The following is a 15,131-nucleotide window of genomic DNA, read 5'->3' as shown; positions in this document are numbered from 1 at the left end:
GCGCGCTGGCCAGCTCAGCGAGGATCGACTGCTGCTCGCGCCACAGCACCGCCGACTCCTCCGAGATTGCCGCCAGCTCGTCCGCCTCCATGTTGTCGAGCTGCACGTACGCGGCGTGCACCTCGGGGCTCGCGCGAGGCACGTCCTGCCGCCTGCGCCGCGAGGCCGCCGGCGTCAGGGGCGCCAGCGTCAGGGGCGGGAAGGCGCGGTCTCGTGCAGCGTGCTCGCGGCGCCGCGGGAGTGCGAGGGATGCGAGCACAGCTGCAGACGTGTCCTCTCGAGTGCCCGCCACAGCGCACGACACCCACCCTCCGCATCTACTCCTGACGCCTTGCCACCAAGTCGTCGAGGGCGCGCCGCACACCCGCCATCGACACCTATTCACAGCAGGAGGTGTGAAGAGACGCTGTTCACAGCTCGTCGATGAACTCGCACGCCCGCCACCGACACCTCGATCTCGCACCCACCGCCGCCGCCGCGGCCTCCCCCCCTGCCGCCGCCGCCCCTGCCGCCGCCGCTCATCCCTCCGCGCCCGCCGCCCTCTCCGACACCCTCCAAGCCCCTCCGCTCCCCCGGCCCTCCCTGCCCCTCCCCACTGCCAGCCGCGCCTCGCCCCTGCGCAGCGTCGGCCGCCTCCCGCTCCCTCCGGCCATGCCGCCTGCCCGCCCCCTGCGCCGGGCGCGGCTGCGGCGCCGGTGCGGCGCCGGGCGGCGTCATCCCCTGTGAAGGGCAGGGGAGGGGCGTCGGTGGAAGAGACTGCAAGGGGGCTTCGGCTCCCGTGGCGGGTTGGCGCGGGTGTTGGGTGTGGCGGTGCGGCGGGTGTTGTGTGTGTGTGTGTGTGTGTGTGTGTGTGTGTGTGTGTTGGTTGTGTGACTGGGTGTGCGAGTCGGAAGGTTCTCGGAAGGTTCGCCTGCGCCAGGTGGACGAGGGTGCCTTGCAGCTCGCGCAGCACCGCAACCTGCTCCTGCAGCGGGTTGTGCTCCCCCTCCTGCCGCTGCGGCACCTGCGGCGGCGTCATCTCGGGTCACCTGGCTGAGCTCGGCTGATACTCGGGTGAGCTCGGGCGATCTCGGCTGACCTCGGCGCGATCTCGGGTGATCTCGGACGATCTCGGGTGATCTCGGACGATCTCGGGTGATCTCGGACGATCTCGGGTGATCTCGGACGATCTCGGGTGATCTCGGACGATCTCGGGTGCTCTCGGACGATCTGCGGCGCCTGCGGCGGCGTCATCTGCTTTGCGCGGTTTGCGTACTTGAGCGTGTTGAGCGTCTCCTCGTACCTGCCCACAGCAGTTAATTAACAGCTAATTCACAGCTAATTAAGAGATAATTAAGTCTCCTCGTACCTGCCCACAGCCAGAGCCGTGAAGAGACGCTGTCCACGCGAGGGCGTTGAGGGTCTCGTCTCACTGGTCCGACGACGGAGAGACAGCGCAGAGCATCGCGGCGACAGACGTGCCCGAGAGCGAGTCCTGACGAGGGAAGACGCTCGCGTGGGGGGGGCGAGCGGCCGCAGCCAGAAGGCGGGGTGCGTTGCAGGACGCTCCTTGAGGAGGCGAGTCAGCTTAATTAACAGTTAATTAACAGCTAATTGAGAGATATTGCAGGAGTTGCTCCTTGAGTAGGCGAGTCAGCTTCGAGTCGCGGTACGGCACGTGCGCGCCTATGCACCGCCCATGCCGTCTCACACCTCTCGATGCGCCGAGTCGTGGGGACGGGTCGTGCGCCGCGCGCGCCTGTGCACAGAAGCACTGTCTGGCCGCTGCTCGGCTGTCTCTAGTCGCAAGAGGACGGCGCGCGCCCTTGCGCGTGCGGTCGGCGAGGGCGTTGATGCAGTTGGCAAGGGAGAGGAGGGAGCGGTTGATGTTGCGCCCCTCCACGAGCCGCTGCCCGCGGTTGTCGGTCTTGTACGCTCTCTCGGAGCCGGCGAGGTCGATGAGCGACATCTTGGCGAGGCGCCGCTTGGAGCCGCCTCCCTCTCCGTACCGCTGCACGGCCTTGACGGTGACCTGGAGGACGGCGTGCGAGCGGGAGGAGACCTCGTTGCAGTTGGTCGCCTCGGTCGTGCGGTAGACCGAGCCACGCTGCATGTGCTCCATGATCTCGGCGGCCGACCCGACGGCGAGCTCGACGGCGCCCTGGATGTGCGTGCCGTGCTTGGCGTCCTCCCTCACCTCGAGAGAAGAAGAAGGAGAAGATATGTGAGAGTCAGGTGCAGATTTAGGTGCCGTGCCTCGCGTCCTCCCTCACCTCGAGGTCTGCCTGTGAGTCCGGGTTGAGCAGGTCCTTGACCTAAACAATATCAATTCGAACCTCATTTAAAGAAGATGAAGACTCCGGGCTGAGCAGGCCCTTGACCTTCTCGTTGTAGATCTCGACGTACGAGACGCCGAACTTGTAGTCGAAGTCGTCGTCCCGCAGCGCCGCCGCCATCAACTCCTCCACTGCCTCCGGCATCACGCCCGGCTCCTGCGGTGCGGGAGAGAGAGAGAGAGAGAGAGAGAGAGAGAGAGAGAGAGAGAGAGAGAGAGAGAGAGAGAGAGAGAGATAGAGAGAGAGAGAGAGAGAGAGTGAGAGAGAGAGAGAGAGAGAGAGGTGTGGGAGGTTGGACGAGCGGGAACTTCTTCCTCTCTTCTACTATTGCAGGCCTGCGGCTGGCCGAGCATCGTGTGCGTCTTGCCGGAGCCCGTCGCGCCGTATGCAAAGCAGGCGCCGTTGTAGCCGTCGATCACGGCGGTGACGACGCGCCGCACCAGCCGCGCGTACACCTCGCTCGAGCCGCTCTCTGGGCCGAACGCCGCGTCAAACTGGTACGCGTGGTCGTTGAACTGCTGCAGCCGGAGGTAGTCGCGGCCGCCCATCTTCTCGTCCGGGTCGCGCGCGAAGACCTTGTTGCCCTCTGTGACGGACAGGCAGTCCACCGCGCCTCGGGCCGACTCGGCCGCCGAGAGCGGCCTCACGCGCACGCCAACCATGAGACGGTGGTCGTCTGGCCCGCGAGGCGACGACGCCTCGTCGATCGCAGGCGCCGCACGCACGCCCGGCCGGCTGGCGCTGCTGCGAGGGCGAGTGCGCGGCTTGCTCATCTTCAACGCTGCCCCAAAAGAAGAAAGCCGTCGGCTACATGTACATGTAGATGTAGCCCAACAAGTCAGCAGTGCAGCTTCGGGTATTTTCGAGCCGCAATCAATGTGCTAAAAAAGAAATGTGCGCGGCTGAAACCGACACCGGTGAACGGATGGGCCGTGGGAACACACACATTATGCCCGGCTCCAGCAGCCTGCAGCCCGACCAGAACGCTCGCCTGCGAGAGATCTTCGACGCTCTCGGCGACCAGGCGACCGCGCGCGCTGGCCGTGCCTCTGCCGCCACGCATCTAGGCAATCAGGCTCCACCCGCTCCTGTAGGTGGGAGGCCTGATTGGCATTGACGGGGTTGGGACCGCGCTCCAGCTCTTTGGCCTCGAGCTTCCCCCGGAGGAGGCGGATTCGCTGCCCCGCACAAGCCTTTACCCGATTGCCTCTGACCTCAGCTGCTGCGTTGCAGGTGGCTGACCTCGTGACGGCGATTGCACCCACGCTCCGTGCGCTGCCGCTAGTCACTATCTCGCAGACCCACGACCCTGCAGCTGCTCCTGACTCCCGCCGAATGTTCAGGCAAGCTGCGATTTGAGGAGTTTGTGCACACCATTCTCACACAGCCGACACCGGGCACTTCTAGCGAGGAGGAGATCGCGGCTATCTATGACCTGTTTTCGCAGCAAGGAGTCGTCACGGCTACGTCCGTGCAGGCTGCTATGGAGGCTCTCAGCCAGCCGGTGCCGCCGCAGCGCACCCCCGCTGCACACCATAGCACACACGATAGCGTCTGGGCCTTGGGACAGGTCTCGGCTTTGCTCGCTACCGACATCGTTCGCGAGGCTGACCTCGACGAGGACGGGGTCGTCAGCCGCGACGACTTTAGCCAAGCAGCTTTGCAGTGATGTGTTGGTCAGAGTCAGTGGTTTGGGGTGCTTTCTCTACAGCGGTACCGACAGCGTGCCAGCTACCGCACACGCATATGAAAGTGGAGTGTTTGAGCGTGCCGTTGAACATATGCAAAATATATACAAGAGAGATATTATACACAGTACGACACACCCCCCGTGTGACACGTGAACGAGCGGGGCACACGCCGACACGCGACACGCGCCTCGCGGCCCCCCCCGGCAGCGTGCTGCTGGCGCGCGCGCACACACCTTCCGCTTCCTCTGGCAGGCGTGGAGACGCGAGGGTTGCCCCCCCTTGCCCCACCACCTCGTGTGTGTGGAGAAGTTTACCTTACCTTACCTTACCTCTGGCAGGGACGACCTGGCAAGCCCGCATCGTCGGTGCACCCTCCTTCGCCCTGGCGAGACGTGCAGGCAGCGGGCTGCCAGAGCTGGCAGAGGCAGAGCGGGTGAGACCGCTGGGCGCAGCACGAACGAGAGCCCGCCCAATTTTTCTCTTTTTTCTCTTCGTATTGAGAGGGCCTTTTGTTTTTAATCGGATGATCCCTCATCGGATATCAGGACAGAAAGCACCCTAAACGGCACGCCGCCACCACAGCACACAGGGTCACAGCTCCGTCAGTGCTCAGTCTCACACAGGCGACAGGGTCAGGGAGAGAGACGTGTACGGGCTACGGCTTTTTTCAAATGCCGTATCAAAATTCTTTTACTTTTTTGGTGTAGAGCCGTACCTGTGCGGTGTGTTAGTGCCAGTGCGCGCCCGTAAAGAGAAAGAAACAAAACAGAGAACGTCTGCGCCTCTCCTCGACACAAGTGCACTGTGGCACACATCCAGCCTGCGCGCACCTGCCCCGGGCCAGCACAGAGCACAATATTCACAACACAAGTCCCGGGAAGAGTCGGTCCGCGCCTTGGCAGCGCCGCTCGGACGAAGCGCATGCCACCGCGCCACACGTTGCAGACCACTCTTCAACCCCCACCCTCACGCCCACAGACGGTCAAGACAGACGACAGCCCCTCCTTCCGACGAGGCACACTCCATGCCAGCCGCGAGGGCCCCACAAGCCTAGTCCTCCTTCTTGTCTGCCGCTGCACTGCCGCCTCCGCCTCGACTCCCCTCTCCTCCCTCTCCTCCCCCTCCCCCGCCCCCGCCCCCACCCCCGCCGCCGCCGCCGCCGCCGCCCTTGCCCAGCTCCTTGCCCAGCTCCTTGCTCAGCTCCTTGCGCAAGCTCGGCCGAGGCGGAGGCGCCTCGAGCATCTGCAAGGCGGCGGCACGCCTCGCGGCGGCGTCGCCCTCGAACTGCTTGCGGTACGCCTTAGAGAAGACCTCGATGTAGTACGAGGAGCCGTTCCAGACGCAGGCGAGGTAGATGCCGAGGAGGTAGGCGAGGTGCAGCCAGTAGTGCGACCAGAGGAGCGGGACCGGCAGCAGCGCGACGCACGTGTAGAGCAGCTGCACCGCGATGAAGATGAGCTTGGTCTTCCAGCGGTCCGCGTCGAACATCTCGCCCGGCCGCATCACGCCGACGGAGCGGAGCACGTCGTGCGTCACGCGGGTGAGGCCGCTGTAGTCGCCGTTGGAGCCGGGGCTGGTGAGCCAGCGTATCGACGTCATCAGTGCAGGGTCATCGTGCAGTGCGCGTGCGAAGAGCGCCTCCGTGACCAGGACGTAGAAGAGCTGCCAGGCGCCATACGAGAGGACGCCGAGCCGCATCGTCGTCCACGCGGAGATGGAGTCCGGCAGCTCGAGCCCGGCGGGCGGGTACCAGCGCGTGCAGAAGAGCAGCAGGGCGGGCAGCGCGTGGATGAAGACCGACGTGATCTTGTCGAGGGAGTGGAAGACGAGCGAGTTGCGCCACGTGATGATGGCGAGGGCGAGCGGTCCCGAGGCGTGCGCGAAGTTGGCAACGACGAGCGGCTGCAGCTGCGGGTAGGCGAGAACCTGCACAAGGCAGGAGACGTTGGCCATGTAGCAGAAGTCGATGAGAAAGTAGTGCCAGCGCAGGCGGGAGTAGATCCACAGCCGCAGCCCCAGCAGCGGCAGGATGAAGCCGACGTACCACCACGCAAAGCTCCGCGGCCGGACCAGGATGGCAAACTCGATCGCCGCGACTCCGACGACGCCGAGCATGAACGAAACCTTGTCGCGCAGCCGGACGATCGGCGGCTCCTCCATCCGCGCCCGGATGTGGTCGCGGATCTTCCGGTCCTGGTCGCCCGTCATCTGCTTCCGTATCCTCCTGCGGAACGCCTCCTCTTGCTTTTTGACGACAGAGGGCAGACGCGCGCGCCTCGTGACGAGCTCACGAAGCGCCTCTCGCCGCGCGCGCATGGCGCGCAGGCTGCCCGTCACGTAGGCGGGGTTGCTCTCGCGAGCGACCATCAGATGCTCGCCCGTGAGCACGGCTGTCGTCGCCTGTCCTTTCTCGACTGTCTGTTGTGCGTCTTGGGACCGCGCGGTTTGCGAGCGGCTGCTAGCAACAGGCGCGATGGGGAAAAGGCTGGCGAGTACAGGCCACGCCTGCATTCACAGCACAAGCCCTCGCCGGGGGCTCGAGCATGCGCAGCGAAAAGCAGGCGTGCGGCATGCGGAGCTCCCCACCGGCGGCGGGCTTGAAGACACTGAGCCGAGCGAAAAGGAATTCAAGAATAAAAACTCCGGGGAACTAAATTCGGAAGGCGCGGTATGGTCGCGGTGCTCTCCCCGCGACTCCCCCGACGGCAGAAATGCTCGTCACCTGCCGGCCGAGCGGCTCGCCGCGCTACACGACCGACCAGATGGTTGAGCGCGCCGCCACCATCGCCCACTCGCCCGACGGCTTCCTGGCCCTCTGTCTGGAAAGAACTGGCACTCTCCGCCTCCAAGAAGAAGGAGGAAGAAATCCTGCAGAAATTGTTTTTCAGCACAGCGGCTAGTGCGACCCCCCAGAGCAACCGAGGTTCTCGAGGTGGATATCCTTTGGCCGCGTTGGGTAGCGAGGATTGGTGTGACGCGATCCACGCAGGCGTGTTGGCCGACCGTCAGTGCACGGAGTTGCCCCTTCTCCGACTGCCCCGGCTAGTTCCCGAGGTCGTCGGGTGTGACCCCTGCGTCCCCCGAGACCTAGCGCGGGTGGGTTGGAGGGGGCTCGCTGCAAGGAAGGGCGGTGTAAGAAGCCGATCCCCGTAGTCCGCCCCACTCCTCCCCATCGGGCCGCATAAGGTTATCATAAGCGGCCGCGCCTCGCAGATTCTGCCGCCTCTACTCGCCGAAATTTGATATGAAACAAGAAGGGAACACACACATGACGCCGCACACACACACGCACCCCGCACCGCACCCCTCTCCCCGCGCCCTAAGCCCTTTCCGTTTTGGGGAAAGATAAGAAAAAAGAAACAATTAAACGCGGCCGCACAGCGGCTAGTGCGACCACCCACTCACCGAGGCGAGCTTCTCCGAGAGCTCATGAGCTCTTGGTACACGCCCTCGTCGACTGACCCTCACCGAATATCAACATCGCACCCCGGCCTTTTGACCGCGATCTCACCGCCGCTGTCTCGTTGCCCTCCCGGCGGCCGGCGCAGGCGCCTCGACCAACGATCATGCCCGCCACCACCGACCAGCTCCTCGTCTTCAGCGACGCGAGCGAGAGCGAGAACGACGGGTGGGAGCCTCCCGCGGCCCGCAAGAAGCCCGCGCCGGCCCGCAAGAGCGCTCCCGGCAAGAGCGCAATCGCCAAGTCCGCCAAGACGAGCGGCGTGCGTCGGCCACAGCGGCGTGTGGCGGTGGCCGCGAGTGCGTCGAGCGACGAGGAGGACTCGGCCTCGCAGGACTCGGTCGCGAGCGGTGACACCGGCGCCCTGCCGCCCCGCCGCCCCTCACCTCCCAAGGCACAGCGCCACTCCATTCCTGACGCGCGCCCTCGCCCGCGGCGTGCGCAGACGGCGGGGTCGACGCCGCGTTCCAGGTCCTCATGCGCAAGCTCGAGTCGCAGCAGAAGAAGGAGGGGGAGAAGGCGCGGCGCAAGGCCGACGCCGAGTTTGAAGCGATCCGCGCGGCCAAGTACGACGAGGCGGATGCAGATATCCGCGAGTTGAAGGGTGATCGCCGCGCCCGCGGCCCCACGCGCGCCACGCGCCACTCACCCGTGCATGAGCCACCTGCCCACAGATGAGTTTGCTGCGAAGGCGAGCCGTGTGAGGAGCGTGCTCAAGCAGTGCCAAAAGGAGATCGAGAGGGCCAACGAGCTGGAGGAGAAGAGCATCCGCGAATATCGAAACCAGGCGGCGCACACGCTCAAGGAGTTCGAGGGGCATCTGCGCGTGATCGAAGAAAAGAAGGCGAGCGTCACAAACCTGATCAACACGGTGTGCACCAATCACAAGAAGAAGGTGGAGACGACGGTGGTGCGCGCAACGAGGAGCATCACCGCGGCGCGCAAGTTGCGCTTGGACGATCGTCTCGCTCCCGTTCGTTCGGTCCTTGCGAATGTTGTCAAGAACCTCACTCAGGACCTGGCGAAGCTGTCTTGAGCCGCACGAGACACGCCCGAGGGCAGCGCGCCTCGTGCTGCCTCCAAATGTGCACCGGACTCTGAGACGGGACGGAGAGAGTGCGCGCGAAGTGGCTTCTCGGACTCGCGCCACCCCAGAGACTGAGTACGGCGCCCCATTGCGCCACGAAGAGCTGACTCTCTCGTGTCGATTTGTATCCGAAGCTTGAAGAGCGCCACTGTCCGCGCCGGCTTGTTTGCGACACGCTTGGAGCGCGGCGCTCCATCCTCTCCTGCGATCTGCGCGGCGGGGTGGACCGGTGTTTTGGCGCTTTTGCGTTTTGCATGGAGCCCATGGTTTTGGCGCTTTTGCTCATGTCCCACCCACGCCAAGGAATGATTAAGCGGAGTGATTACACAAGAGGAGCAGCGCCGAAATGGATCACGGCACGATCTTTATACACACAGCACGGCACATCAGCTTGAGTATTGCGAGCTATCCCGCGCTGAGCTGCGCTTGCTTCGTTAGGCGACTCAGCCCGCTGACCCGGGTCTGATCTCTGATGTCCCCCGACACACACCCGCCCCCTGTGCCCTGCGCCGTCAGCGACCACCGGGGAGCGGCAACACTACGCTGCATCTAAATCTCACAAGGATTCGTAGAGACCATGCCAGGCGCGGTCGCGTGACGCACCCAAAGGCGGTTGCCGCTCGAGGTCGAGCCACTCACTCGAGACTGAGCTGACTCGCGACTCGTGAGCCAACCCGGGTGCCGGCGAGCATCCCTCGCTTGATAAGCCGCCATTGGACAAGCTCTCTTCAGCGGGCCCGGGGATTGCGCAGCACAGAGGCGTTTCGGAGACATCGAGGTCCAACACAGCCACCTGCGTCACCGTTGGTGCCGCGTCCGCTCCACGCAAACGAACCTTTCTCCCCGTCGCAATATCCGGGCCCTTGAGAGCACGGGTGGGCGCCAATGGGCGCGCGGCATGCGAAGCGTGGCACGCCAATGGGCGCGCGGCGTGCGAAGCGTGGCACGTGGGCCCTTCTCGAAGCCGCTCGCCCGCCTTGGTGGCCGCGTCGCCAGGTTCGCTGCATACACCCTCCCTCAGCCCCCCCCCCCCCCCCCACACCGTTTTGTTTTTTTTCGCGTCGCCATCCGCGCGGGCTTTTCGCTTTAACCTCTATGGACTATGGATCCGTGCGGCGGGTCGCAGGCCCTCGGGATGTAGGTGGGAGCACCAAAAAGGCCTCCGTCTCGACGAGCACCCAGCCGCCGCAAGGGAGGGCTGGCTGCTAAGACTTGCCACTTGCTTGGGGGGAGGAGGAGGAGGAGGAGGATGTTAGGGGAGGGAGGGAGGGAGAGAGGGGTGGGGGGAGTGGAGAGAGAGGAGAGAGAGGAGAGTGGAGGAGAGGAAGAGAAAGAAGAAAGGGCCCTCGGATTCGCTGGCAGCGCTCACGCTCCCCGACTCTCTCTCCGCAAGCTGCTGTCTACCAGCTGCCCCGCGTTTACTTATCTTTATGAGCAAGCTCGAGGTGGCGGCGAAAGACGGCATCGTGAGAATCCCAAAGTCTGTGTTCGAGTCGGCGCCGGCTGAGGTATCGTCGAGCAGCGACGTTGTGGCAAAGGTGCGGCGGCTCGATGGAACAGTCGATGAGCTCAAGCGTGTGACGCCGGACAACCCCAACTTTCAGCCGCGCAAGCCGACGCCCGGCAAAGTCAAGGCCGTCAACAAGGACGAGGCGCTCATTGCCTTCTACACGCGCAAGGTGCGCGCGCACCGTCTCTTACTTTTGCCACGCGAAGCCCGTACCCTCCTTCCCCAGCCGCAGGGCATGCCGCTTCCTGACGAGCTCAAGGCGAAGGCCGAGGCGCTGAGGGAAGAGGAGGATGCGGAGGCGAGGCGGGTCGCCGAGCGTGCGAAGCGGTTCGGGATCACGCCGGCTGCAAAGCCGGCCGCGGCGCAAAAGGGCAAGCGGGGGCAGCCTGCGCAGGAGAGCGCCGGCGCGTCGCTGACGGAGGAGGAGCGGGCTGCGCGCGAGAAGCGCGCGAAGAGGTTTGGCGCCTCTGTTGGCGGCTCGGTGGGCGGCGGGGGCGGTGCGGCGGGGGCGTGCGCCCCAAGGAAGGAGCGGCCAAAGGGCGGGGTGAAGGTGCTGAGCGGGGTGGAGGGTGCGATGGCGGCGGCGGCGCCGGTTGGGTGAGAAGGGCGGTGGAGAGGCAGAGAGAGGGAGAGGGGCGGCGGGAGAGGGAGCGAGGGAGGGACAGCACCGCCCGGCCGGAAATCGGCGCGAGACGGCGTGAGCACAGCAGCACACGCGGCGTTCAGGGGTGAGGATTTGAGAGCCCTGGTGTGCCTGTGTGTGTGCGTCCTGCACCGCACGCGCTAGCGTGCGGATATTAACACGCCAATATGCTCGTTAATCTTCCGAGTGAATCTTCCGAATAACGAAAACTTGTAACACCGCGCGCGCCAGCCAGCGAGAGCGTGGTTCACTCGTCCTTCCTCTTCTCCGCTGCGGCCGCTGCCGCGCGGGCCGAGCCGAGCCAGAAGGCGACGAGCGAGGCGTACACGAGGGCGGCGCCGGAGGCGACCCCTCGCAAGCCGGCGGCGCGGAAGAGGCCGACGCCGGCCGCAGGCGACACCATGCCGGCGAGGGCAAATGCGGCGTGTTCTGCGCCGACCAGTGTGCCCTTGAGGCGGGGAGGGACGGCGGCGGTCGAGAGGGCGGTGAGGGTGGTTGCGAGCGGGAACTGCGCCAGTGAGAGCGCGAGCGAGAGGCCAAGGAAAGGGAGGGCGCCCAGCTGCGGCGCAGAGGCATCTGGCGCGTATGCAGCGGCGAGGGCGGCGTAGCCGGCGACCATAGCGGCGAGGCAGCAGCCGACAGTGCGGCGTGCGCCTCCGAGGGCAGAGGAGAGGTGTCCGAGGGCGAGGCCGACGAGGGCGTTCCCGAAGAAGGCTGCCGACATGACGGCTCCTGTCCGCGGGGGCGGGAGTCGGCATTCTCGCCTCAGAGGCGGACGGGTGTCTCTTGCTGCGGGCGGGCATCGAGCTCCGCTAGTCTCCGCTAGTCTCGGCTCGGCTCGGCTCCTCTCGGCTCGTCTCGGCTCGTCTCGGCTCCTCTCGACTCCTCTCGAGTCGTCTCAGCTCCTCTCGGCTCCTCTCGGCTCCTCTCGGCTACTCTCGGCTCGTCTCGGCTCGTCTCGGCTCGTCTCGGCTCGTCTCGGCTACTCTCGGCTACTCTCGGCTACTCTCGGCTACTCTCGGCTCGTCTCGGCTCGTCTCGGCTCCCTCGGCACCGAGCCCGGCCTGGTCGAACGAGAAGAGCTCCTTGAGCACGATTGGCCGCGCGGCGCCGACCGCCGAATTGGCGACGCCGCTGGCGAGCTTGGTCAGCAGCAGCGGCCACACAGCAGGCAGGATCTGCCCCATGCGCGAGAACCAAGAGCCCGCAGGAGGCGCGTCCTTCTTTCCCTGGTCGCTGCCCGCGCCGTCGCCCGCCTCCTCCGCCTCCTCCTTGTCGACGGCGGCGGGCAGCAGGAGCACTAGCAACGCCGCCAGCAGCGAGCCCGCCACCGCAAGCGGCGCGGCCACCTCGTTGCCGATCCTGCCACCCACCGCGGGCCCGACCACGCCGCCGAGAGTGTAGGCGGTGGTCAGGCGGCCAAGCGCGCCCGCTCGTGCCGGCCCGGCCGGCGTCAGCTTGGCGGCGGCGGTCTGTGCGCACAGGAAGCCCGCCATGAAGAGCGTGGGCACCTTGGACGCGTAGAGCCCGGCCATGCTGCTCGCCTGCCAGAGCAGCCCGTAGGACGCAGCGCACGCGACAAAGTTGAGGGCAAACAAGGCGCGCAGCCCAATCACGTCGGCGAGGCAGCCGACCAGAAACGAGCCGACGGTCTGCACACAGTTGAAGAAGGTGCGAAGGCTCGCGTACTCGGCAGCGGCGTCGGCGTTGGCCTCGGACAGCTGAGCGACCAGGAACGGCTCGATCGGCGACTGGAGCTGGTAGCAGAGGGCGTACACCACAACAAGGGCGTACACGATGTGGAGCGGCTGCTGGCTCGCAGTCGGCATGGCAGGGAAACTCGAGTTGGAGCTGAGGAAAAAGAATTTTTTTGTGGGAGGAAAAAGAATTTAATTACCGCGCGCAATTCTTAATCGGCTGTCAGACGCCATTCACAGAAAGACGAAACAAAAACGATGGTGAGAGACGCCAACCGACGACCGACGACGACCGACGCGACGACGACGACCGACGCGACCGGGGCAGTCGGAGAAGGGGCAACTCCGTGCACTGACGGTCGGCCGCCAGCAAACACGCCTGCGTGGATCGCGTCACACCAACCCTCGCTACCCAACGCGGCCAAAGGGTATCCACCTCGAGAACCTCGAGAGCTTTTTTAAGAATTCTTACCGCCTTTTGTGGTGCTAGTCCGTGCCAGTCTGCTGTGCGAGGGGCTTGTATTGTAGAATTCAACAAAACAACTCTCTCGCACAGCACACAGGTTCAACACAGGTACCAAAAGAGGCACAGGCCGGCGACGGACCTTTAGGCTTAGAAGGCGCCGTCGTCCTCATAAACAAAGGTGGGCACGACCGGGGGGACAGTCGAATCCGCGAGCACCGTAGTGCTCGCCGAAAAGACCATCATCCCCATCATCCCAACCCCCCCCCGGCGACCCCCTCGCCGCTTGCCCCGCCAGCCAGCGGGCACTGCGCGACCCACCCCCGCGCCCTCGACCGCGCCCCCCGCCAGGAGCATACCGCATCACCTCCGCCCGCGCCTCGTCGAAGAGCAGAATCTCTCCCGCCTTCACCGCCTCCTTCCACCCCTCCACGTACCTGCCTTCGTTTTCTGCAAGCACATGCTTTGATGGCCGTGCATTCTTACCGTCTCTCACGGCTAGGCCGAAAGAATTCTTGCCGGCTGACTCAAAGCGCCGACAAGATCCGACAACCATTGGCTCAGATTGGCTGCCTTCCTCGCCTCTCAGCGCGAATGGAGGCGGACGATAACACCCCGCCCGACAGGGAGGACAGCACTCAGGACGACGGCCTCCTCGACGTCGGGCAGACGCTCGGGCACTTCGAAGCGTGGCTCGCCAAGCGGCGCCGCCTCTGCGAGGGGGCGCTGGCCAAAGCCGACGAGTTTGCGGCGGCCGCGGCGCGCCAGGTTGCCTCCCTGCCGCAGGCCGCGCAGGCCGAGTCCTCGGGCTGGGTGCTGCAGGCGCTGTGGCCATCTGGCGAGCGCGTCGTCCCACTCTTTGTCGGCGTCGCGGCCACCGCCGGCCGCGGACCGGCCTCGGCGCTCGCCATCCCCCACCCGTGCGTCTCGTCGGTGCACCTGTCCGTGTGTGTGGAGAGCGTCTCGCCCTCGCTGCGCGTCACGATCCGGGATGGCTCCGCCGCCGGCCACTCCTCCAACGGAGTCTACCTCGGCGGCAAGCGAGTGGTGGGCGAGCTGCGGCTGGGCGCGGAGGAGGTTGGCGCCCGGTGGGGAGACGAGGCGGCCGAGGAGGCGGGCGACATCACCCTCAACATGCGCACCCGCGACCAGCTCGCCGCAAAGTACGGCGGAGCGGTGCCGCGGCTTCGGCTGCGGCGGGTGCGCGGCTCGCTCGAGGCTTCGCTGAGCGCGATTGCGAGCCAGGCGCGTGCGAGGGCGGAGGAGCGGCTCGCAGCCGTCGACGCGGAGGCGGAGCGGGAGTGGGCGGAGCGGAGGCGGGAGGAGGGGGAGGAGGAGGACCGCAGGGGACGGGAGGAGGCAGGGGAGGAGGAGGCAGAGGAGCCAGCGGCGGCGGAGGCGGCAGCGGGGGAGGAGGCGGCGGCGGGGGAGGCGGCGGCGGCGGGGGCGGAGGCGGCGGGCGGCGGCCTTCCCTGCTGCCGCTGCGGCGTCGAGATAGCGCGGGCCACCGTCACGCGAGCGACAAAGAACAAGGGGCGGGAGTACTTTCACTGCGCGATCCGAAGGCGCGACCGCGCCTTGGCGAGGGACTTGGCGAGGGAGGGCGGTGGCGTGGGAGCGATTCGCAAAGCCTTCCCGGAGCCTTCTCCCACTAGCGGAGCCTTCTCCCACTAGCGGAGCCTTCTCCCACTAGGTGCGGCCTCTTCGTGTGGGCGGACGACCCGGCGGGCCTCGCCGCCGCCTCCTCCTCCGCCGCCCCCTCCCCTGCCGCCTCCGCCGCCTCCGGCGCCGCCTCCGCCGCCGCCTCCGCCGCCACCTCCTCGGGCGCCTCCTCCGCACGGCCCGCTCCGACGCTCGAGGTCCGGTCTCGGCGGCTGAATGAAGTGATTGCTGATGGATGAATGAGCCGCCCCTCCTGTTCCTGCACAGGACCGATCTCGGGGCGCGGCGACTCCCTCGCCCTCCGAGCTCCACGACCCCCCTCGTAGAAAGAGGCAGCCGCTGGCTCGACGAGGACCACACATTCGGCCGTCTCGTTGCACCGGCCGCCGCTGTCGCGGCTGTCGGGCTCCGCGACAGCCGTCCTCCACCGTGCCGTCCTGGCTGGGCTTCTATTGATGAAGAAGGTGCAAAAATGGCTACGCCGCTTTTGTCACCCCGGAGCATGTTTTGATAAAAGGCTCCGTCGACGAGTCGGCGAACTCACCATTTTATTTTCGAGTTTACGTCTCCTCACGGCTATCTCGACCCTGCGCGCGGGATCTG

At 65.9% G+C, this 15,131-nt stretch overlaps 5 protein-coding genes across 5 annotated transcripts in view; 2 read left to right on the top strand and 3 right to left on the bottom strand.

The window, feature by feature from the left end:
* Positions 1–2,977, bottom strand: part of EMIHUDRAFT_455184 (hypothetical protein) — a gene marked incomplete at both ends in the record, with an annotated part of 4,519 nt that extends 1,542 nt beyond the window's left edge. Inside the window, 8 exons of the mRNA XM_005788416.1 lie at positions 50–152; positions 1,256–1,282; positions 1,413–1,474; positions 1,619–1,665; positions 1,804–2,176; positions 2,253–2,294; positions 2,361–2,450; positions 2,624–2,977. Coding sequence (XP_005788473.1) covers positions 50–152; positions 1,256–1,282; positions 1,413–1,474; positions 1,619–1,665; positions 1,804–2,176; positions 2,253–2,294; positions 2,361–2,450; positions 2,624–2,977 — 1,098 coding nt within the window. The remainder of the gene's footprint in view (positions 1–49; positions 153–1,255; positions 1,283–1,412; positions 1,475–1,618; positions 1,666–1,803; positions 2,177–2,252; positions 2,295–2,360; positions 2,451–2,623) is intronic.
* A 287-nt stretch (positions 2,978–3,264) lies between these two features.
* Positions 3,265–3,984, top strand: EMIHUDRAFT_226894 (hypothetical protein; the record flags this gene model as incomplete). The annotated part of the gene is made up of 4 exons (XM_005788415.1): positions 3,265–3,358; positions 3,417–3,548; positions 3,659–3,819; positions 3,886–3,984. 4 exons carry the CDS (start codon positions 3,265–3,267, stop codon positions 3,982–3,984), a joined length of 486 nt encoding a protein of 161 aa, XP_005788472.1.
* A 1,072-nt stretch (positions 3,985–5,056) lies between these two features.
* Positions 5,057–6,214, bottom strand: EMIHUDRAFT_70925 (hypothetical protein; the record flags this gene model as incomplete). Its single annotated transcript, XM_005788414.1, has 2 exons — positions 5,057–5,494; positions 5,543–6,214. 2 exons carry the CDS (start codon positions 6,212–6,214, stop codon positions 5,057–5,059), a joined length of 1,110 nt encoding a protein of 369 aa, XP_005788471.1.
* A 1,358-nt stretch (positions 6,215–7,572) lies between these two features.
* EMIHUDRAFT_110479 (hypothetical protein) lies at positions 7,573–10,664 on the top strand (the record flags this gene model as incomplete). Its single annotated transcript, XM_005788413.1, has 5 exons — positions 7,573–7,816; positions 7,912–8,070; positions 8,141–8,376; positions 9,999–10,232; positions 10,296–10,664. The coding sequence occupies 5 exons, from the start codon at positions 7,573–7,575 to the stop codon at positions 10,662–10,664; spliced, it is 1,242 nt and encodes a 413-aa protein (XP_005788470.1).
* Positions 10,665–10,953: 289 nt separating this feature from the next.
* EMIHUDRAFT_110478 (hypothetical protein) lies at positions 10,954–12,535 on the bottom strand (the record flags this gene model as incomplete). Its single annotated transcript, XM_005788412.1, has 2 exons — positions 10,954–11,438; positions 11,761–12,535. 2 exons carry the CDS (start codon positions 12,533–12,535, stop codon positions 10,954–10,956), a joined length of 1,260 nt encoding a protein of 419 aa, XP_005788469.1.
* Positions 12,536–15,131: the final 2,596 nt, after the last annotated feature.

This window comes from Emiliania huxleyi (assembly GCF_000372725.1).
Source record: "Emiliania huxleyi CCMP1516 chromosome Unknown EMIHUscaffold_135, whole genome shotgun sequence".
Taxonomy (NCBI): domain Eukaryota; phylum Haptophyta; order Isochrysidales; family Noelaerhabdaceae; genus Emiliania; species Emiliania huxleyi.
Note: the sequence above shows the minus strand (reverse complement) of the source record. Positions and strands in the feature narration are given on the sequence as shown.